Below are 23,587 nucleotides of genomic sequence, written 5' to 3'. Positions count from 1 at the left end.
TAGTATTTTAGGTTTGCAAATTGGTGCTACACTACTTCTGTCACTGCTTCTTTATTAGCTGAAATACGTTTATAAAGACAAACTTAATCAGCTTTTTCGTTACCTTGAGGTATATAGGGACAGGAAGAACAGGTTAAATGCTTCCTTCTTTTTACAGTTTTCAGAATTTAAGTTGATTCTATTCCATCCTCCAAAGGTGACTGAGATTAACTTTTTAAGAATATCATCGCAAGTCTGGATTAAAGTTGATATGCTTAGTTTCATGGGAGAAGGCAATGGCACCCTACTCCAGTACTCTTGCCTGGAAAATCTCATGGACAGAGGAGCGTGGTGGGCTGCAGTCCATGGGGTCGCTAGGAGTCAGACACAACTGAGTGACTTTCACTTTTCATTTTCATGCACTGGAGAAGGAAATGGCAACCCACGCCAGTGTTCTTGCCTGGAGAATACCAGGGACAGGGGAGCCTGGTGGGCTGCCGTCTATGGGGTCGCAAAGAGTTGGACACGACTGACGCAACTTAGCAGCAGTAGCAGTAGCAGCAGCAGCAGCTTAGTTTCACAGCAATCATTATCTTCACTAAGCTCAAATTTTTGCTCCATAGGACAGTGGAAGGTTCTTCAGATTGGCATCAGAGTTCTTTCCCTCCCAGCTCTGGATTATTTCAGGGAAACAATGTTTTGAAATCGCCATGTGGGTGATGCTGGGAGTGCTTGGACTTGATAACTATTTCTAGGCCTTTTCAGTGAACAAAGCCAAGTGTGTATCTGTTAATTCCAAATTTCTAACTTATCTCCCCACCTTCCCCCTTTGGTAACTAAGTTTTTTTTCCCCCATGTGTGTGAGTCTGTTTCTGTTTTGTAAATAAGTTCATTTTTACCATGTTTTTAGATTCCACGTGTAAATGGGATCATATATTTGTCCTTCTCTGACTTCACTTAGTATCATAATCTCTAGGCCCATCCATGTTGCTGAAAATGGCATCATTTCATTCTTTTTTATGGCTGAGTAATATTCCATTTATATAAATACCACATCCTCTTTATCCATTCATCTGTTGATGGACATTTAGTTGCTTCTATGTCTTGGCTATTGTAAAAAGGGCTGCTATGAACACTATGAAGGGGTGCCTGTACCTCTTTGAATTAGAAGTTTCACCTTTTCATAATTTTCAGATACATGCCCAGGAATGGGATTGCTGGATCATATGGCAGCTCTATATTTAGTTTTTTTAAGGAACCCCCATACTGTTCTCCATTTCTGTTACGTCCACAGAAATGGTATGGACCTAACAGAAGCAGAAGATACTAAGAAGAGATGGCAAGAATACACAGAAGAACTGTACAAAAAAGATCTTCACGACCCAGATAATCACGATGGTGTGATCACTCACCTAGAGCCAGACATCCTGGAATGTGAAATCAAGTGGGCCTTAGAAAGCATCACTACAAACAAAGCTAGTGGAGGTGATGGAATTCCAGTTGAGCTATTCCAAATCCTGAAAGATGATGCTGTGAAAGTGCTGCACTCAATATGCCAGCAAATTGGGAAAACTCAGCAGTGGCCACAGGACTGGAAAAGGTCAGTTTTCATTCCAATCCCAAAGAAAGGCAATGCCAAAGAATGCTCAAACTACCGCACAATTGCACTCATCTCACATGCTAGTAAAGTAATGCTCAAAATTCTCCAAACCAGGCTTCAGCAATATGTGAACCGTGAACTTCCTGATGTTCAAGCTGGTTTTAGAAAAGGCAGAGGAACCAGAAATCAAATTGCCAACATCCGCTGGATCATGGGAAAAGTAAGAGAGTTCCAGAAAAACATCTATTTCTGCTTTAAACCAAAGCCTTATTGTGTGGATCACAATAAACTGTGGAAAATTCTTCAAGAGATGGGAATACCAGACCACCTGACCTGCCTCTTGAGAAATCTGTATGCAGGTCAGGAAGCAACAGTTAGAACTGGACATGGAACAACAGACTGGTTCCAAATAGGAAAAGGAGTTCATCAAGGCTGTATATTGTCACCCTGCTTATTTAACTTATATGCAGAGTACATCATGAGAAACGCTGGACTCGAAGAAACACAAACTGGAATCAAGATTGCTGGGAGAAATATCAATCACCTCAGATATGCGGATGACACCACCCTTATGGCAGAAAGTGAAGAGGAACTCAAAAGCCTCCTGATGAAAGTGAAAGTGGAGAGTGAAAAAGTTGGCTTAAAGCTCAACATTCAGAAAATGAAGATCATGGCATCCGGTCCCACCACTTCATGGGAAATAGATGGGGAAACAGTGGAAACAGTGTCAGACTTTATTTTTCTGGGCTCCAAAATCACTACAGATAGTGACTGCAGTCATGAAATTAAAAGACGCTTACTCCTTGGAAGGAAAGTTATGACCAACCTAGATAGCATATTCAAAAGCAGAGACATTAGTTTGCCAATGCAGGTTCGTCTAGTCAAGACTATGGTTTTTCCAGTGGTCATGTATGGATGTGAGAGTTGGACTGTGAAGAAAGCTGAGCACTGAAGAATTGATGCTTTTAAACTGTGGTGCTGGAGAAGACTCTTGAGAGTCCCTTGGACTGCAAGGAGATCCAACCAGTCCATTCTGAAGGAGATCAGCCCTGGGATTTCTTTGGAAGGAATGATGCTAAAGCTGAAACTCCAGTACTTTGGCCACCTCAGGCAAAGACTTGAGTCATTGGAAAAGACTCTGATGCTGGGAGGGATTGGGGGCAGGAGGAGAAGGGGACGACAGGGGATGAGATGGCTGGATGGCATCACTGACTCGATGGATGTGAGTCTGGGTGAACTCCGGGAGTTGGTGATGGACAGGGAGGCCTGGTGTGCTACGATTCATGGGGTTGCAAAGAGTCGGACGTGACTGAGTGACTGATCTGATCTGATACTGTTCTCCATAGCGGATGCATCAATTTAAATTCCCACCAACAGTGTAGGAGGGCTCCCTACTCTCCACACCTTCTCCAGCATTTATTATTTGCATACTTTTTGATGATGGCCATTCTGAGTGGTGTGATACCTCACTGCAGTTTTGATTTGCATTTCTCTAATTCACGATGTTGAGCACCTTTTTGGGGTCTCTTGGCCACAAGATGCTTATCTTCCCAGACCTTGGGTTCCTCATCTAAAAAATGGGGGCCAGACCAACTCAAAACTCCTGCCCAAGCTAACAGTTTTAACTGAAAGACATAATTCAGCCAAGCCAACAAAAAATATTCAAATATAGGAGTCACAGGTCTTACATTTTGGTAAAAGACTAATTTCTTATACCTGGAAATACTCAGACCTCCAAAGACCTACCCTCCCTGGATATCAGAATAATGGCACGGTGACAGTACCAAGCCTATCATTTCTGTAAGCAATAGGACGTCCTCAAATTGAATAGGTGCCACTCACCTGGCAAATACTTTTACTTCCTACCAGCTCCATATGCCAAATTAAGAAAACAAACCAAGATATAAAAGAAAACCGCTAACTTGCAAGTGTTGTCCATGGAAATCCACAATGAACTCAAAATACCACAAGTGAGATATACAATATGGGATAAGCTGAAAACAATAATGAGTTAGCAAGGGACATAAGGCAATATGAACCTGTTACTCAGTCAAGAGTTTTCCCTCCAAATGTCCCTGATAAGATCTGGCTCCTGACAGTCAGGCCCGGCTTCAGAGTTTGGCAGAGATGACAGCAGGGCAGAGTGTCATGTACCACATCCGCCTGCTTCACTAAAGCACAAGAGCTGCATCTGAGCACAGGAAAGGCAAGGACCTAGCCAGGAAATCCAACTATTACTGCCCACTACTTTTCTCAAAAACTAGTAAGGTGAGGTGGCACAAGTCCTCAGTGGAGCGGTGCAGCCAGTTTAAACATCACTGACGGTGGTGCTTCATTGCAGTTATCGATTGTCTGCAAGAGTCTGAGGAGGCTGGTCTGTGTGGATAAGACACCCAGGGCCCAAAGAACAAATAAAGAAAGATGTACCTTGATAACCACTAGAGCTGAAGACTGTGGCTAAGCTCTGCAAGGCCTTCCCTATCTTCTGATATTCCTTGGGTAATGCTGAAAGAGAAAAAAGTCATTCACTAAATGGAGCAAAATTAAATGATCCAACTATTTTCTCAAAGTATTTTTATAGTAAATCTGAAATGACTCAAAATAGTCTATACTCCTTAACAGAATATCAATACAGACAAACTGTTTTTAGAAATTAATTTTTCTTCAATTTTTAATTAATCAATTGTTCAATAAATAGTGGACACTATTATTATGACCACCACCACCAGCGCCCACACTCTCATTCAATGAATGAAATCAAAACGAACCGGAAGCTCATTTAGAAGATGATTTCTAGGTTTGAGTCCTTTCGTGTACACAACACCAACTTGATCATCACAACCACCGCTCTATCGATGCAGATGCACTATCTCCCCTTCCTGGGTTAGGAAAGCTGGGGTCACCTGGCTACAAAGTGGATCTGGTGCCTGTTATTCCTAATCCGCTGCTTTTCCCACTCTGCTATGTACCTATGAGTGATTATTTACAAAACAAAACATGACCAAAAGCAACGGGGTGTGGAAAAAAACGGCAATGGAACCTCATAGGACCAGGGAGGAGGGATTTTAGCTTTCTCATCTGTATAATAATAAGATTAATTAATATAATTAATCTTATAATCTTATATTAATCTAATTAATATAATTAATCTTATAAATAATAAGATTAATTAAATCATCTGCAATGCTCCTCTAGTGCTAAATCCTAGGCTTCTAGGATCACTCTGGAGAACTCTCCAGAGAAGAGTCTTTGTATCTTAGGCTAGTTTTATTTGCAATCTGTACACAGTTTCCTGAAACACATCTGCTGTCTTCAAAAGAAACCATTACTTGCATTTGAAAAGACTATGCTATTAATAAAGAAAAATGATTCAAATGTTTCTTTAAAAAAAATTCCAGGACAGAGAAATGTGACAAACGGTCTACAAGCTGTAAGAAACAGGAAACACAAACTCAAATTACATTAGCTTGGTTAATAAATTGTTCACCCTTTTGTAACTCAGTTTTGGCCTTTACACCGGGGATTATTTTGTGAGAGGAAAGAAACTATGGCTGAATCAAATTCTAAACAAAACATGTCAACCTCCTGCCCCCAAGAGAGCAGCCTAATGCTATTACTATTTACTGATTTTGGTCTGTGGATTTTACAGGACATGGAGTTGACCAGACATTAGACATAAGGGATTTGATTCTTTAATAGAAGCCATAATCCTGGATTTTTGTGATATCCTTAAAAATTTTTAAATTTTCACTCCTTTAAATTTTTCTTTAAAAAGGGGAAACTAAGAGACTGTAAATATTAAAAAAAAAAAAAAGCAGAGAAAAAAATAAAAAGGGGAAACAGCTGAATTTACAGTTATTATTTTTAAAATTAAATTATTTCATTTATATTTTAGAGAAGTATCACTCCCTTTTTTGCTCATGAGTTATTCCCTGTGACCAAAGGCCTGAAACAGATTTTGTTTTCTGATGCTGCATCTGTATAGGTCATGTTTTCAGGCTCAGTTCTATTTTCAGTATTTCTCTGCCATGGGAAAGGAGCCAGTGTTATCACTCCTGGCATCTGCCCCTCGAGCATGAACAGCTGGTACATGACAACAGTTCCGTTGATATAAAATATCATGTGAATGGTGGAGGGCCATTGTAAGGCCTGGTTTTTTCCTGCAAAAGGCCAGACAGGAAACATTTTAGGCTTTGTTGGGCTGCAGGTTTCTGCTGAAAGTACTCAATTTGGCCACCCTTCACACAAGCAGCCAAGGCGTGACCACCACAGCTGACCCTGGACTGTGCTTCTCTCCTTGGCTGCTGGACGGCAGAGCGGCCCGGGTCTAGGGATACGGGAAAGCAGTCCAGTGACAGAGGGCAGGGAGGGTGCAGCACAGCAGGCAGAGAGCGGAGCGGACAGCGGCACTTCTGCTTGGGGCTGACCCCGGCCCCGGGCTTTCTGCTACCACCCGCCACCAGGCTTTCCTAAAATTAGAGCTTTAGTCAAACACAACTCACTAAAGGGATGACTATTAAAAAGTAAGATCCTGAGATTAAAAATAACCACGGGTACTTTCTCTGCAGGCAGAAAGGATGACTCTTCCATAGATGACAAACCTCGCATAACTGGAAATATTTAAGTGAACGTGATGCTTTTTTACGGGGGTTCTTGAACTGGCTTTGCTCAAGCCAGTTTTCTGTGCTGAAACAAGGGTTGGGAACTGAGGCTCCTCAGAGTGCCGTGGGTGTGACGCTGCTCCGGCTCACTGAGCGCGTCTCTGCCTGTGGGGGCTGGTTCCCAGGGGGACGCCAGGGACGGCACTTACGTCCTGTGCACCGCTTCCAGTGCTCCTGCCCCACGTTCAGCAGCTCCTTCACGCCGTCATCCATGGCTTTGGTGAACTTGCCGACAGCATCACACTTCTGTTCTCTGTGGGGCAAAAACATGAGGAGGTTGTGTCCCTGACTTCACTACCCAACGTCCAGACAGTGTGAGGTGTAAGAGGAGAAAAGTCCAGTGTGGTCAGGGGAGCTCACAGCAAGCCTGACCACAGGTACCCATGTCGTGCATTCTAGCAACTGCGCTGTAACTAAATTAGTCTTAAAAACCGGCTGGATTCAGGTTTTGAAAGAACTGCTTCAACATCTGCCACTTACATTTTAACTCTGCTTCCTTTCGCCCTCCAATTCCTTGGGAATGCTAACGAAAATTGTTCTAAAGTAAATAAAATCTTCGTTTCTTGAATATCTTACGGAGTGAAGCTCAATCACTGTAGGTGCTGCTGACTCTACAGCATGGGTGCCAGCGGCAGTTGTTCACTCTCCAACAGATACTTAAGTGAATCGGAGAAAATAAACCTACACAAACAGCATCTAAGTGATACAGAAGACGCCAGTTCCTTCAGGATTAAAAAGCTTTTCCTGACTTGAAAAAAATTATCACAATACACTTTTAAATGAAAGAGGAGGTTATAATAGAGACTGTATAACGCGAGGTCACTTTTGTTTACACAACCATTTTCCCTTCGGATACATGTGTACAGAGTAGGGTTTGGAAGAACACAGACCTAAGTCGACATATTAACACTGATTTTCTCTCCGTGTAGTTAGAAGACTGTCTATATACTGGGTAAAACATAAGCAATGGTTATACATTAAGAAAAAAGGCTGCTTAAAATTATTACTATGAACACACACAAGATCTCTTATGAGTCTTTATACAAAAAAGGAACTACTTCAGACTTTCAACCAAGCCCACATTAAAAAGATGACAAGATTAAAAACAAGGGATTAAAAAAACACTGGACAAACAGGCCTGAGATGACTCTCTTCAAGGCTATGTTCAAAGAGATTTCTGGCCCGTGGACTGATCTGTGGGTGTCTGCTGGCCCGGTGCCATGCCGTGTCATCACGCTTTATTGTTAATAACCACTAACCACTGTGTCAACTATGAAATCACTGACTTCAAGGTAAAAAGGAAGTGGACTTTAACTGATGTTATGGTTAGAAAGACAGTGTTTCAAGTACAAGCAATGTTCTCCTTAACTTCTGACTACAAACCCCACTCATTTCACACCCTTTCGTCTGATGATGTGAATTCCAGGTGTGGTCAGACGGGCCAAGGCCTGCGAGCAGAGGAGGCAGGCTTGGTTGGGGAAGCAGCGGAGGCTGGCAGGATCGCTTACATTTCTACCAAGTCCAGGTCAGGTGCCTCTGGCTCCATGGTGGAGAATATCATAACTCCCACCAGCTCATCTTTCTCAGCCTTCCTCTTCCCGGTTTTCCATTCCTGTAAAGAGGAACATTATGACGTTAAAGTGGGGAGTGGAGCCAAACAGCTCTTTCAAAATCCCGTCCTATTGTCGGCTCACTGACTGTCTTTATCCCTCTAACTTTCGGGAGGCAGTGCCCATGCCGTCTCCCTCTGCACCCCTGCATCTCCAACTCCATCCTGCACGTGAACGGTGTGAACGGTGCCGCTGTGCAAAACAGTCCTTAAGAGCCCAAATCCTTTCGGACTGAGGTGAGCCAGGACTTCTCCTTTCCTGAGGCCCACCCACCCATACAAACACACCCTGGGAGTCTGACAAAGCGCCTCAACATTGTAGGTTGTTTTCTTGAAAAGATTTAAGCTTTTCTAAATATAAGATAGAAACCAATATTATAAACTACTAAAACGTTATTACAAGTTATATATATATATATATATATATATATATATATGTACACACACACACACACACAGAAAAGTGCCCAAAGCAAAACTATGCAGTACAACAAATTCTCATACAATGAATTCCTGTGTAACTACTTCCCAGGGCAAGAGAGAGGAGAGCGCTGGACTTCCGGAAGCCCCCTTCTCATCCCTTCCCCGTCACTACCCCTTCCCTCCCCTCCAGGGGTAACCATGACCCACCCACTCTTTTATGGTTTTCAGTTCCTCATGTCATACAGTTTCACCACCTAAACCCCTACACCATGGTTTTGCTACTTCTGTGAACTAGCTAAGAACCCAACACTTGGCATTCTTTTGTGTCTGGCCTTAGTCGCTCAACCTATGCTGAGAAGTTACATGCACACTGTTGTTACAGCTGGAGTTCCCTCATTTCATGGCTGTATAATATTCCTGTGACTGTTGCCCAGTTTATTTACCCCACTCTACTACGGGCAGCCATCAGTGGCCCTGGTGAGGATAAAGCCACCGTGTACACATCTCCTGGTGCACGTGCGCATGCACTTCTGTAGGGATATAACCAGGCGTGGAGAGTTATTCAAGTAGATAATGCCAAACTGTTTTCCAAACTGGTCTCACCAGCTTTCACACCCACCAGCAGTGTGTGAGTTTCAGAAGCTCCTTCTCTCACCAACAAGACACATAGTATCCTTGGTCTTTCTAATTTTAGCCTTCTGGTAAGTTTATTCACTGTGGTTTTAATTTGCATTTCTTATTACTCATAAGATTAAGTGCTTTTCTTTACACTCACTGATGATTCAGATATTTTCTTTTGTGAGTTGTTGTTGTTCAGTCGCTCAGTTGTGTCTCTTTGTGACTCCACTGACTGCAGCACACCAGGCTTCCCTGTCCATTACCAACTCCCAGAGCTTGCTCAAACTCATGTCCATCAGGTTGGTGATGCCATCCCACCATCTCATCCTATCCTTCCCTCTCCTCTTGCCCTCAATCTCTTCCAGCATCAGGGGCTTTTCCAATGAGTCGGCTCTTCACATCAGGTGGTCAAAGTATTGTAGTTTCAGCCTTAGCATCAGTCCTTCCAGTGAATATTCAGGGTTGCTTTTCTTTAGGATTGACTGGTTTGATCTCCTTGCTGTTCAAGGGACTCTCAGGAGTTTTCTCCACAGTTTGAAAGCATCAATTCTTCGGCGCTCTGCCTTTCCTATTGTCCAGTTCTCCCATCCATACATGACCACTGGAAAAACCACAGCTTTGACTAGATGGACCTTTGTAGGCAAAGTAATGTCTCTGCTTTTTAATATGCTTCCTAGGTTTGTCACAGCTTTCCTTCCAAGGAGCAAGCATCTTTTAATTTCATGGCTGCAGTCACCATCTGCAGTGATTTTGGAGCCCAAGAGTCTGTCACTGTTTCCACTGTTTCTCCATCTATTTGCCATGAAGTGATAAGACCAGATGCATCATCTAAGCCATGATCTTAGTTTTCTGAATGTTGAATTTTAAGCCAGCTTTGTGAGGGACATTACCAAATCTCCCATTTGTCTACTGGTTTATCTTTCTTATCAATTTGTATGGGTTTTCCCATATTCTAAAATCCAGCCCTTTTTTGGCTATACACGTTCATATCTTCGACTTGTTTTTTCTTTTTAATGACTTCTGATAAACCAAAGTTCTTTTTTTCAGGGTAGTCAAATTTGTCAGTCTCTTCCTGTTTATGTGTCTAATTTCAGAAATCCTTCCCTACCCGAGGGGTATGAAGATTTTCTCCTGTTACCTTTTAGAAGCTGTATTGTGTTGTCTTTCACATTTAAACTTGTAAACCATCAGAAATTAATTTTTTTAGATTCAAAACAGTAGAAACTTTCAACTGGATAAAAGTAGAAAGAAAAACATTTTAATAAACCCCTATAGATCCAGCTTTAAAAATTATCAACTTTTCACCAAACCTGTTTTATCTGGTCTCCTCCATCCTACTTTTATTTCTTGTTTAACGGAAATCTCAGATATAATACCATTTCACCTATAAATACTTTACTATGTATCTTTAACAGATAAGGGCCATGTCTCAAAAACATTACCAAAATACCAACATCAAACCTAACAAAATCAACAGCCTGTTGTGAGGCAGTGATCACATTTATTTTTCCCAGAGACGCCATCCAACGGAAATGCCAGCCAACAAAGATGCCATCCAATGGAGATGCCATCCAATGCAGCACCACTGATAGACAAGACTGCCCATCCCCCCCATCCTCAGACCCATTCTTGTCATAAATCAAGGGCCCATTCTATTCTACTGATCTGCTTTTAAAAGTATTTTAGCTTTATAATGAGTCTCAACATCCAGAAAAGTTTTCCTCCATTTCATCTTCATTTTAAAGAGTATCTTGGCTATTCTTGGAGCTTAAATTTTCTATGGAGGACATCTTTTCAGTTCTTCAATTCATAAAACATAGTGCTGGAACACTTATTAAGGTCTTCTTTTTATTTCTCTCAGCAGTGTTTCATGGATTTTAACATATACTTACATTTTTCTGTAGGTTCTTTTGGGTTTTCTATGTCCAACCATCTATATGAGCTACTGTTGCCCAGAGAATCACAATTTTTAATAATTTTCTAGTTTTATACTGTCATTTAGCAGGTGAGGAAATTGTGGCCCAAAGAAATTAATGTTTCGGTCAAGGTCATGGAGGTAGTCAGAAGCAGAGCCCAGACTAAAACCAAGTGCCCCGGCTCCAAGTTCTTTCTTGTTGCTCTTGTATATATATATAAAAAAAAAAGTCTATAATTTGCATAGAGCACAACCTTTAGAAATGCTTCCTGTTTTCTTGTTTGTTTTGGGGTTTGGGGGCCATGTCACACAGCTGATGGTATGTCAGTTCCCCAATGAGGAATTGAACGCGGGCCCTCGGCAGTAAGAGCGAGGAGTCTAACCAGTGAACCGTCAGGGAATTCTCTAGACATGCTGCCTCAACAGAATCCTAGACAGATCAAACAAGCCCTTGATAAAGTCCTGTGCACCAACAGCATTAAGGCACCAATTTAGAGGGGATTCCACATAGTTTTTTTAACTGCTATATATTACATTTTGACATGTAAGCATTCACTCTGAAATGCAAAAAGACCTCAAATATTTAAATGGAATGATCTCTAACCTATAATTACACTAAGCATGACCAAACAAATGATTGCATACAATAGAAGACTAAGGTGATACACAGCTATTTCCAAAGCAGACAACAATAGTGAGATGACAAGCAGCCAATTTCTTCTTGATTTTCAAATGAGAACAGTGACTGCAGACACAATGACTGCCCACGGGGCAGAGGCAGACCTGGACAGACAACAACAGTCTGGACAAACACGGCGGCTTTGAGAAAGCAGCTTCACTTATGAATCTACTTTTCATTACACTATTTACACTGTAAGGTCAAGATATGATCCTAAGAAATCATTCACACTATTCCCCTAACTTCATGCTGAAAATATCCTACATAGCTTGGCGTCCATCCTATATTTAAGAGCATTGAGGAAAAAGCCCCGCATCCTATCACATCCCTCACCCTCACAGTTCCTCACAGGGCCAACTGGTTCCCGGTTTGCAGAAAACCATTCTGAAAAACTCCTTGCTCACATGCTGTGACTACTTTACTATTACTTAGAAACAGCCAACTAATCAACATGATTTAACTTCTTTGGTATGAATGTGACAATTCTCAATATCCCCTAAGATTATAATAAAATGTCCTACCTTCTCATCTCGGAAATTTAGAAACTGCTGGAAGACCTCACTCTCTGAGATTACTGGGTGACGGCACATCCTGGTCATCCAGGCCTGAAGCCGCTCCATGCGCATTTTGATAAACTCTTCTTCAAAGCGACCTGCAAGAGACATGCCAAGAGTGATGTGTGACTCTGCCTACGAGGAATCACTGTTACCCAGGTGGAAAGGCTGTTCATATGGCTACTGGCAGAGAGTTACTTGGTAAAAGGTAAACCATGGTAATTTTTCAACAACCTAAAAACAAGCAACACAGTGGATGTTCAAAGGCCCAGAAGAAAGGTAGTCCACAAATCCGAAAGCAAATTTTATCTCAATATGAAAAACTTTCTCTTTCTTATAAACTAACATGCCAGTGCCTGGATGATCATATGAAGCCTTACAGGCAAGAAAGGGGTGATAATATGGAAATTAACAAGCAATTCTTATCAAGAAGGTGAAATTTCTATATTTATAAAAATGTATCTAAATACAATATAATCTCAGATATACAGAATTAAATTAAGTATTATGAAAAGTAACACAAACTAGTTTTTTTCCCTGTTTTGCTTTTTCAACTACTTAAATGAAAAATAGAAAATGCAATTTTTCCATGAATGCAATAATGAAAGCTGCTATCACAGAACTTAAGGCCATCATAAAACAAGAGCTTAATGGGTGATATTTCTGTTTTAAAAGTAGAAAATCAGTTTAACAAACCTTACATACCAAACATCAAGTGAACACAAAATTTTTATAAGCCTAATAAAATCACTATCAGTTAAAAAGTTTCTGGAGATGGAAATTCTGGCTATAGGTGAGTGTGACAATAGCCAATCCTAGAAAGTGAAGAGGAACTAAAAAGCCTCTTGATGAAAGTGGAAGAGGAGAGTGAAAAAGTTGGCTTAAAGCTCAACATTCAGAAAACGAAGATCATGGCATCCGGTCCCATCACTTCATGGGAAATAGATGGGGAAACAGTGTCAGACTTTATCTTTTTGGGCTCCAAAATCACTGCAGATGGTGACTGCAGCCATGAAATTAAAAGACGCTTACTCCTTGGAAGGAAAGTTATGACCAACCTAGATAGCATATTCAAAAACAGAGACATTACTTTGCCAACAAAGGTCTGTCTAGTCAAGGCTATGGTTTTTCCAGTGGTCATGTATGGATGTGAGAGTTGGACTGTGAAGAAGGCTGAGCACCGAAGAATTGATGCTTTTGAACTGTGGTGTTGGAGAAGACTCTTAAGAGTCCCCTGGACTGCAAGGAGATCCAACCAGTCCATCCTAAAGGAGATCAGTCCTGGGTGTTCTTTGGAAGGAATGATGCTAAAGCTGAAACTCCAGTACTTTGGCTACCTCATGTGAAGAGTTGACTCATTGGAAAAGGCTGATGCTGGGAGGGATTGGGGGCAGGAGGAGAACCAGACGACAGAGGATGAGACAGCTGGATGGCATCACCCACTCGATGGATGTGAGTTTGAGTGAACTCCAAGAGATGGTGATAGACAGGGAGGCCTTGTGTGCTGCGATTCACAGGGTTGCAAAGAGTCAGACATGACTGAGCGACTGAACTGAATCCTAGTCCTAAAAAGCAACTAGAAAGCCGAACAAAAGCCACAAAAACTAGTGCTGTGGAAATCAACCAGAGGCACACAGCCTGTGAGAAGTGTCTATGCTCCCAAACTGTTGACCTTCAGGCCAGAAGAGGGGATTCTGGGGTGCTCTGGCCTGGGACTGCACCCCATCTCTGTAGTCCATTCTATTTCCTTTACCATAGAATCCACCCCATGAAAGTCTTACATATTAATCTAGGAAAATATGTGCAGAATCTGTATGCTGAAACATATAAAACCCTATGTGAAAATCAAATATGACATATGTAAGTTCTTGCACTGCAACACTACATATTAAGATTTCAATTCTCAGAGGGTGGCCAGGCGGCTGGGACTGACTGAATAGGGTTTTCCTTGCCAGTGAACCGTGTAGAGTAGCTGCCGGTCTCCTGTCTTCTCTTCACCATGGCTGCCTCTGGTACTGAAGTGAAGGAACTAGAGAAGCGTGCCTCAGGCCAGGCTTTTGAGCTGATTCTCAGCCTTTGACCAAAAGAATCTGTCCCAGGATGTCCCCTTTCCCCTCCTAAGGGGAAGGATCTTTCCCTGGAGGAAATTCAGAAGAGATTAGAAGCTGCAGAAGAAAAATGCAAGTCCCATGAAGCTGAGGTCTTGAAGCAACTCGCTGACAAACGAGAGCACGAGAAAGAAGAGCTTCAGAAAGCGACAGAAGAGAACGACGTCAAGAAAATGGCGGAACAGAAGCTGACCCCTAAGACGGAAGCCGGTGAAGAGAACCGGAAGCCCGCGAAGAGAACCGGAAGCCCGCGAAGAGAACCGAGGCGCAAGTGGCTGCCAAACCCGAGCGTTTGCGAGAGGAGGACAAGCACACTGCGGCAGTGCGGAAGAACAAAGGACCCAAAGATCCTGCTGAGGCCACTGAAGCCGACTTCTCTGTTCTGAGAACTGGCTTCCTCCCCATCCCCTTCCTAAATATCCAAAGGCTCACTGGCCAGTGTCATTTTACTTTTGCCCTCCTGACAAATATTCTACAAGCTGATGTAGGACTGTATAGGTAGATCCAGATGGTATGATGTTGTTTTAGGGGCTAAAGCGGGAGAAACGAAAAGTGTTTTACTCTTTTTCTAAAGTGTCTTTCTAATGTAGCTGTTTCTTGTTGCGTCTTTCCTACTTGAGTACACCTGGAGTGCTGGGCTAACGGCTAGTACTGTATTGGCTCCATGAAAACATTTCTGTGAAACGAGTATGCAGTGGCTTCTTTCAAATTGTTAGATGCTGAATATCTGCTCACTTTAAAATCCCAATTCTGTCCCGATCTTATAGACGCTACTGTACTTGAATGGTTAATAAAACTGCACAGTGCTGTTGGTGGCAGTGGAAAAAAAAAAAAAAAGATTTCAGTTGTCCCAAAACTGGTCTACAGAATTAATGCAATTCCAATAAAAACCCTAGCATGATTGTTTATAGGTATCTGACTATAAAAGAATCATGCTGACTCTTAAAATTTACATGGAAAGGCAAAAGAAAAAGAATAGCTAAAAACAATTTTGAAACAGAACCAAGCTGGACGATTTATATACCTGACTTCAAGACTTTCTGTATTATAAGGCTACAATAACCAAGGTGGTGTGGTATTGGCAAAAGGATAGACACATAAATCAATGGAACTTTAAAGAGTCCAGAAATAAACCTGCGCAAATATGCTTAATTGATTTTTTGACAAAAATGCAAAGGAAACTCAACAGAGAAAGGATACTCTCTTCAATAGATAGTCCAAGAACCACTAGATGACCAGATTTATAACATAAACCTCCACCACCTCACACTTTATAGAAACCTTAACTCAAAATAAACCCTAGACCTAGATGTTAAACTGAAGACTACAAAACTAGACCCCCTCCTGTATGTTAAAACACTTCAAATTCTGCACATACTAGGAGCAGAGGCTAATAAGTACTGCAGAACCTTGGACACCGTGCAGATGGTGACCCACCTCACGGACAGAAGAGACCCTGGAAGTCAGCACAGACCTAAGGGCTATACTGAATTCCGCGTTACGAGCAAGTCAACAATACAAGAGTTTATAACCTACTCATTGGTTGGAATTAATTAGTCATTCTTATTTCTCATAAAACTTTTTTCTGACACAGTTGGTCTATTTACAAACTGTGACTTCAGCTATTATCTTGTTCTTGTGAGGACAGGCTTATCAGGTTCCAGAGAATTAAGAAAAAGGAGAGGAGGGATTTCCATCTGCCCATTTCCCATGACCCTGACCTAGGTTTTTATGAAGTATGTTAATATACCAGTTTGACCCCCAGAAATAAAACCAGATTAATTCAATGTTATTCTGTAAAGAATAAAATCCATAAACAAATTAGAAAAATCTCGGCTCTAAGCTTTCCATGGACAGATTATCGAGTGCACAGAAACGTCATGACATCATCTACTTGGTATTCCTTTTTCTCCTCTCCAGGATTTAAGGGAAGGGCGTTCATACAATAATGATGCTGTGGGCATCTCGGGCAGGACGCAAACGAGAGCAGGGGGAAACAGAGCGGCTCTGTGCCTCCTGGTTTCCTCGGCACGCGGCCCAGTCAGGGAATCAAAGCCCAACTTTCTTCGGACTGAGGGGCTGTTGCTTCTGTGCTTTTCTCTGACATCCCCTGGCTTCAGGCCTGACTTTAAAAAAAAAAAAAAAAAGAACCTTACTATGGGAGAACCATGACTCCATGATGCTTTAGGATAGGCCATGGGTTATCTGATTCCAAATAAACAGTGTACTAAAACTGAAAAAAAATAAGAGAAACCCCCACAAGTCTAAGATAGCTCATTAATCCATTTAGTTCAACACCATGGAGAACATATTATGCTAACCAAGTTGATAAAGGAGAGTTTAAAATTCAAACTTGAAAATGTGGAGAAAGTCAGAACTCAAGTTTTCATGGAAAGAAATCTAAATTTTTAGAAAGAGAGCTGTGATTAAAACAATATGGATGACAGAAAGGAGGGACAGTGAGGATACTCAGTGGGCGCAGGACTGGGGTGGGTGACACATCTGAGTGGGAGGAAGCAGCCACGCACCCAACCTGCCACCTGGGCTCCTCGAGAGGCTGCCTGGGTGTCACCCCCGGGAGGGCAATGCAGGCCCACTCCTCCGTTCTGCTAGGACAATGTGAAAATTTTGAAAAGTTCCCCCCACAATCAAAATAAAAAAAATTTCTTTAAAAACAGTTTCATCTCTTCAAACACTTCGGAGAAGCATACACACTGCACAAAGCAAAGCACAAAGCCGCGCCTTAAGGAGAATAACTCCCTTACCCTGAGTCAGCGGTTCTGAGGATTAGTCCACATTGCACGGTGTGAGCTCTGAAATCACATCACATCCCTTCTCAGCACTTCTGAGTGGCACCTGTGCGTGTCTGAGCTGAGAGCGCCCGTGCGTGAGGGGCCAGGGCACACGTGACGCCTGGCACATCGGGACCAACCTCCCTGCAGGCTGGACCACCTGAGCGGGCTCTGCCCGGGCTGGGGCAGCCCCCAGCCCCCAGCCCCTCTCTCGTCTCTATCTCACTCCTGCTGAGTGAGGACCGAATCCTCTCCAGCCCCCCAGACCCCTCGGGCCCAGCTCCCCGTCCACGCTCCTCACGGGCCCAGTTGAGCCTGTCCGTTCCTCCTGCACCGTTCCAGCTCCCAGCTTTCAAGTCTTACTCTCATCTTTGATCCTTCTCTCTCTATTTAAGAGCTTCATGTATTGCAATATTTTCTAGCTAGACATGGAGACTCTAATCTCTACATGAAGTTCAGCTTCTTTACAAACTTTTATTCTAAGACAAACACACTGACTCCTAAGTACTAACATTCCAGTTTCTGGATTAGGCGAAAGGGTTAAAAAAAAATCACTGATCGTTCTCAAAACAGACATAGGAAAAACACTCTCTGACTGCATATTTATGAGGAGCTCTGGTAGCACTGTGGATTATTTACCAGGAGATTACTTGGGGGTGGGGGTGGGGGTGGGAATGACATGTAAATAAATAAGAAAAGGGACAGGGTGATTACTAATGATAAATAAAAATATTTAAATATCAGTAGTCACCAAAATAACTGAGTAGAAAACCTGGTAACTTCCTACATTAACACTTAGAAGCTCTGTGGCATCTACATCTGGTGTTTACAGACTTGTGATGAAAATGACAGGGGCTTCCCAGGTAGCGCGGTGTTAAAAGAACCTGTCTGCCAATGCAGGTGATGCAAGAGACATGGGTTTGATCCCTGGATTGGGAAGATCCCCTGGAGGAGGAAATGGTAATCTGCTCCAGTATTCTTTCCTGGGAAACCCCATGGATAGAGGAGCCTGGCAGGCTACAGTCCACAGGGTTCCAAAGAGTCCAACAGGACTGAGCACAGCACCATCAATGAAAATGACAGCTGCAGTATGTAATGCGTTTACATTATTTGGGTCATACACTTTAATTTCTACCTTAGACTATTAGAAGTATTCTGTTTTTCTAATTAGAATTATACCTGTTTTTCCCAGGTCATTTTTCACATATAAAAAAGGCATATATTTCTCTTATAGGAAAGGGTGAGCAATAGAGACACAGGGACTGGAAAAGGTGTAGCGGCAAAGACACGGTGACTTTGTCAGAATTCAAGACACACATGTGCATAGGGACTCTTGACAGACAAATTTATGGAACCTTTTTGTTAGGTGTGTAGGCAATTACCAAATATGTGGACTATGTGTGTGTATGTGTGTGTATCTATATATGTATTTATGGCTGCAGTTAGCTGCTGTTTCCAGACTCCTGCATCTTGCTCCACTAGAGGATGGAAAGTGCCATTTCTGATTTGCTTTGAATACTCTCACTGGAGTCTTTTCACTTGTTGTCTTGAGTTCTGTCACACACACACTCACCTGTGACTTGCTTATCTGGAAGAGATGGGATTGGAATGGCTGACCCAAACTTAACCAGCAGACGCTCATATAACCAGTCAAAGTGTTTATACCTGTGGTTTACTGATCGATTAGTGTTCTGCAAGAGAAGGAAAGAGAAAAAAAGTTACCAATATCAACTACAGAAAATGAAGAAAAAAGCAAGCCGTTCCTAGTAATGTAAGCACGGTTCTGTTTTGATAACTTAGATACTTACAGTAGGGGTTAACTGATACTCAATGTAGCTCTTCAAACCGTACATTTTGGAGCCTTTCCTGGGATCTGCTACCACACAGTCAAATGTAGAGGAAGGGTAAACCCACATCGGGCCATAATCTCCAACCTACACATTGCAGGGAGAGGTGGAAAATCAGTTAACACAATTGATATAAATCATCAAGTGATTCTTTTTAGGGCTGGAAGTCCTTAGGAGAGTCATTCTTGCTCTTCTTTGAGAAATTATCTATATAAATGCTCTCTGTTCTTACTAAGGTTCTATTTGAAAAACACACTTAATCGAGAGGCACTTCTGCTCCCGTGTGGGCATCTTAGGCCACAGAGAGGGGCCGAGGTGCCTTTCCTCGAGAGGATGCTGGGCAGGACACAATCTCTCTCCAGTCCAGCTGTCCCAGTTTTATGTAATGAAGGGCTAGCTTTTAAAAATTTCAAATCTACTGCAGACTAATAGCTCTGTGAAAAATAAAACGACACACTTGGCTGTCTCAGCAATGCCAAACTGCCATCAAACTCCCTCAACGCTTACTCTCATCTTCTGTATGCCCTAATTCTTTTTCAAGGTGAAAGGAGGAAAAAGCGAGGTGAGGTATGAAAGTTCAGAGGCTACTAGGTCAGGACGGTGACTGGGGCCTAGAGAGCTTTAATAAGGGACTACAGGTCTCTGACAACAAGTGCTTAATATGATTCTCCAAGAGGGACCCAGGTCCAGAAAACCCTCCTGAAGCTGCAGGGCAGGAACCTTTGAGAGGAGCTTTGGGGAATTTCCCTCAGTGATGGGGCCCAAGAGAGGAGACTCTGACCGACCAGGGCCCGACATCCATGAGGTCATTACTTTACTAGTGGGTAGGGATGCTACACCTTGAAACCAAAGGACCAGGTCTCTGCTTTTTCTTGGTTTTCTGAAGCCTCTATGGCTTTCCTCACTTCCTTTTCCACACAAGAAGCCCACACAGGCAGGCCTGACTGAAATATGTGGGACAACTCAAATGCCGGGGTCCTTCGGCTCTGTTCCAACACTCTCACGCTTATGACAAAGTCCCATGCTTACAAGAATCTGAGGGGCAGGGGGGCCATGGGCTCTTGATACTGTGGAATTTTTAAATTTAATAAAAAGAACAGGATACATGTTCAGTATTTACAAAAACATCTGAAGAAAAAAAAAATCTTTAACCTAACCATTCAGAAGATAATCACTCCAAGTTTGTGTTCAGGGAAGAAGGATTAAAGGGCTCTTGTCATAGCCCTTCTCTCTGGAGTTTTCCAGGATTTCAAGCATTCCAAAGAAGTAGGAACAAGTAATATAAAAAATAGTGTCATTCTTGCAATATTATTGAGTCTCCTAGGACCCAAAGATTATAGAATAAGACTAAATTATTTCCTCCTGAGTTGAGTCCATGGTGATTACATTCAAGGCCCCTTGTCCTCCTGCCCTATTCACAACTTACAGTTACATGACTAAATCAACAGGGTCAGAAGACAGCTACAGTTCTTTTCTAAAATTTTATCTGGAAATATACAGTTAGGTAACACTTAGAAAATCTATCCAGAGTCAACATGTGGGTGAAACCACAGAGCCTGTGTCATCTTATGAGCAAGCCTTTCAAAGATGGATATTCTGAACGGTGTCACTAACTGCCAGCTTTCATTTGCTAGCTCCTTACCATGAACTGGACAATTGATTTAATGAGAGAAAACTATTACCAACACAGAGGAAAAGGGAACTTATTCTGATAACATGCATGTACTCTGCCAAGGTAGAAACCTAAATATCTGAATTGTGTTTATTATCTAAATATGTTTGGCTAGTAGAAAAACAGCATGTAAAAGGTAACTTCAAAATACTTCAGAAAAAGAAATATTATAAAAAACACATATATACTATGGGTATTTGTTCAATTACTGGTAGTCTGAAAAGGTAAAAATAAAGAATGCCTAGACAGTAATGGGCATTAATTTATGCTATTTTTTATACTTTTAGTATACTGTCAGTTACTTACCTGGAGCACTAAATGTGTTTAAGAATACTTTCTAAATGACTAATAACCTTCTTTAAGATACTATACAGGAGCTTAATTAGAAACAAAGCAAAAAATAAACAAACTTACAATGATCGGAATTTTCTCTTTGGGTTTTGCCAGTTGCTTGGCCAACAAATACTGTTCCATCCCAGGTTTTGCAAATCCAGGAAATCTAATCATGAGGACAAACGTTCGTGAGTCTTATCCTTTTCCTTGTAAGAATTCTATAGCTCTCATCCACATTTACTTAATACAACAGTTTGAACTTGTTCTGTCTTTCAGATGTACTGGAACTAGGAAACCAAGGTAAATGAAACCTGACATAATCAGATTGTTCAACAGCCAGTTAGTCATTTAATTAAGCTTTATCTGGTAAGAGGACAGTTTGACTCCAGAAGGTGTGATATTTATGGGTGCTCGATTTGCTTGATCTGAGACACTCTATTACCACACGGAGACCGAAGGGCAGACTAGAGGCTGTCCCCCAGGCACAGAGGCAGACAGAAAGTACTGAGCAGATCGGTCTAGATGGCTCCATGGGGCGAAGGCCACACGCTAGCATCTTACATCCAAATTAAAGCGCTTGTGCACATTCTCCCTCAGGAGGCCACAATTACCCCGAAGAAACTGCCACTGTTCATAAGGACTTGTGCCATTTTCTTTGGAAATTGTCTTCGGAACCTGTCTTCTTAGAGACTTCAAACATGATAAACTTGGCTATTTCCAGAAATCAAATCTACACCCAAAGCAAAGTTCTAAAATGGAAGAAAAGGTGGAATCAATGTATACCCACCCAAAGCGCAACTTCTAAAGAAGACAAGATTGAGTTTTAGAATTTTTTTTTTAAAATAAACAGGGGGTAAAAATGTTCAGAAAGCAAAATACCTAAAATAGGAAAAGAAATCTTATTTCTACAAAAACCAGCCGTATTACGTCTGATTTCATTCCTAAAGCAAGCTAAAGGCCAATGTTACACTCACAGGGGCCCATATCGTTTCCTTCACCTCCCTGGGATTCAGTTTATCCGAGAGTAAAAGAGATCATATGTACCACAAAGGGGTGTGAGAGCACCACGAGAGAAAACACACAAACTGCTCTGCACAAAGCCTGGTCATGGTAACAGATCAATACGTGGTAAAACATTTAAAAGAAAGTTATCATTATTATTTTTAGCTTTCCTGTGACATCAGCAATGAAACAATATGTAATGAGTTGATAAAGGTAAAAAAGAGTATTTGGCAGATTATTAAACGGAACATATATTTCACTTAAAAAAAAAAAGCTTCCAAGCTAAGAGCCAAATAAAAAAATAGACACGATCAAATCACGCCCCAAACTCTGTGATCACTGGAAAGAGAAACAGCCTCTCTGTCTCATCACAGCCTCTCATACGAGAGCCCCCCGTTCCCCCAGCTCTTACACCTACTTGTTAAGTGGCAGCTTCATGGAAGAGCTGCTGGCCCGGCTGTTTCCTCGCTGAGCACCTCCTGCTTCTGCCGACTCTGGATCCTTGAAGTAGGGAGATGACTTGGGCTCATCCCAGTCTTCGTCCCAGTCGTCATCATCACCAGTTGCTGGAGGTGAGAACAGAAGATTGTCGGTAAAGAGAGACCAAATAAGGACGGGATGACTTAATTTTCTGGTAACAGCTACCAACTGGGTTAACCAATTTTTTAAAGAAGAAGAAAAGGGTACATGGTCAGGATTACAATAAAGATGCGAAGAATACAGGCTCTGTTGTTACGCTTGTGAGTTACAGTTGTGAGTCTTGAGGATTCTGCCTTTTGGCACAAAAGACAAGTCAGAAACAACTTAAAGAGGGCTGTTGGCCCAAGTAACTTCAGATAAATGTCAACGATAAAAACACTCTGGAGGGCCTTCCCTGGTGGTCCAGTGATTAAGACTCCGTGCTTCCAATGCAGGGGTCTCGGGTTCAATCCCTGGCCAGGGAACGAAGACCCCACATGCCATGTGGTGCGGCCAAAAGATGCCAAGCAAACCCTCGTTGGTGTGCAGGGAAGGTCTGCTAGAGGCCTGGCTGTGCTGTCCTGCTTAGTCATGTCTGGCTCTCTGCAACCCCATGGACTGTAGCCCGCCAGGCTCCTCTGTCCATGGAATTCTCCAGCCAAGAATACTGGGGTGGGTAGCCCTTCCTTTCTCCAGGGGATCTTCCCAACCCAGGGATCTAATCCATGTTTCCTGTGTTTCCTGCATTGGCAGGTGGACTCTTTACCCCTGGGCCACCTACACATTGATAAACCTAGCTTTATAAACTTGCAAACAAACAGGTCAAATACCCTTTAAGCCAAGAGACTGGGGAGGACAAAAGGGTGACAGATCTTTGAAAAGGAATTGCGTAACACGAATAATAACGCAGGCCAGAGAAGGATGAGGCGGTGGAGGAGAAGGGACAAGTCGTGACTAAACCAGCATCGGGAGCCTAACATTCTAGTGATCCTCTCCGTGTCAGATGGGGTGCTGCCAGCTTTCCTCCCGCCCACTCGCCCTCCGCCACTGTTCTCTGCCTCCGTCTCCCACCTCTGAAGGCCCAAGGTGTCCCTTCAGCATTAGGCAGGAAAGTGCCCTGGGGTCTCCTCCCTGAGAGTGCCACCACGAGAAGCCCAGAGACAAATGTCAAAAGGAAAAAGAAAAGACTAGAAGGTATCAGAAGGATCTGGGCCAGGATTCCAGCAACACCACGTCACTGCAGAAGTGATGTCAGCAGTCTGGTCTGGACCCAGCCCCCGACTCCAGGGCCAGGTGGGAGCCAGAAAGCAGCACCTGCGCCCTTCAAGGCTCCCGA

General features: G+C 42.5%; 1 protein-coding gene across 2 annotated transcripts in view; it reads right to left on the bottom strand.

Annotated features, from left to right (window-relative positions):
- SNX9 (sorting nexin 9) overlaps positions 1–23,587 on the bottom strand; it is an 89,714-nt gene that overhangs the window by 9,851 nt on the left and 56,276 nt on the right. For both annotated transcript variants that reach the window (XM_059889598.1, NM_001199026.2), the window contains 8 exons: positions 22,211–22,358; positions 20,872–20,956; positions 18,747–18,872; positions 18,512–18,629; positions 12,006–12,136; positions 7,749–7,852; positions 6,390–6,493; positions 4,007–4,084 (listed from right to left, as the gene is read on the bottom strand). In XM_059889598.1, the coding sequence (XP_059745581.1) occupies positions 4,007–4,084; positions 6,390–6,493; positions 7,749–7,852; positions 12,006–12,136; positions 18,512–18,629; positions 18,747–18,872; positions 20,872–20,956; positions 22,211–22,358 (894 nt within the window). The remainder of the gene's footprint in view (positions 1–4,006; positions 4,085–6,389; positions 6,494–7,748; positions 7,853–12,005; positions 12,137–18,511; positions 18,630–18,746; positions 18,873–20,871; positions 20,957–22,210; positions 22,359–23,587) is intronic.

The sequence above is a fragment of the Bos taurus genome, chromosome 9, assembly GCF_002263795.3.
Source record: "Bos taurus isolate L1 Dominette 01449 registration number 42190680 breed Hereford chromosome 9, ARS-UCD2.0, whole genome shotgun sequence".
Lineage (NCBI taxonomy): Eukaryota > Metazoa > Chordata > Mammalia > Artiodactyla > Bovidae > Bos > Bos taurus.
The sequence above is the reverse complement of the archived record's forward strand: the minus strand, read 5'-3'. Positions and strand labels throughout refer to the sequence as shown.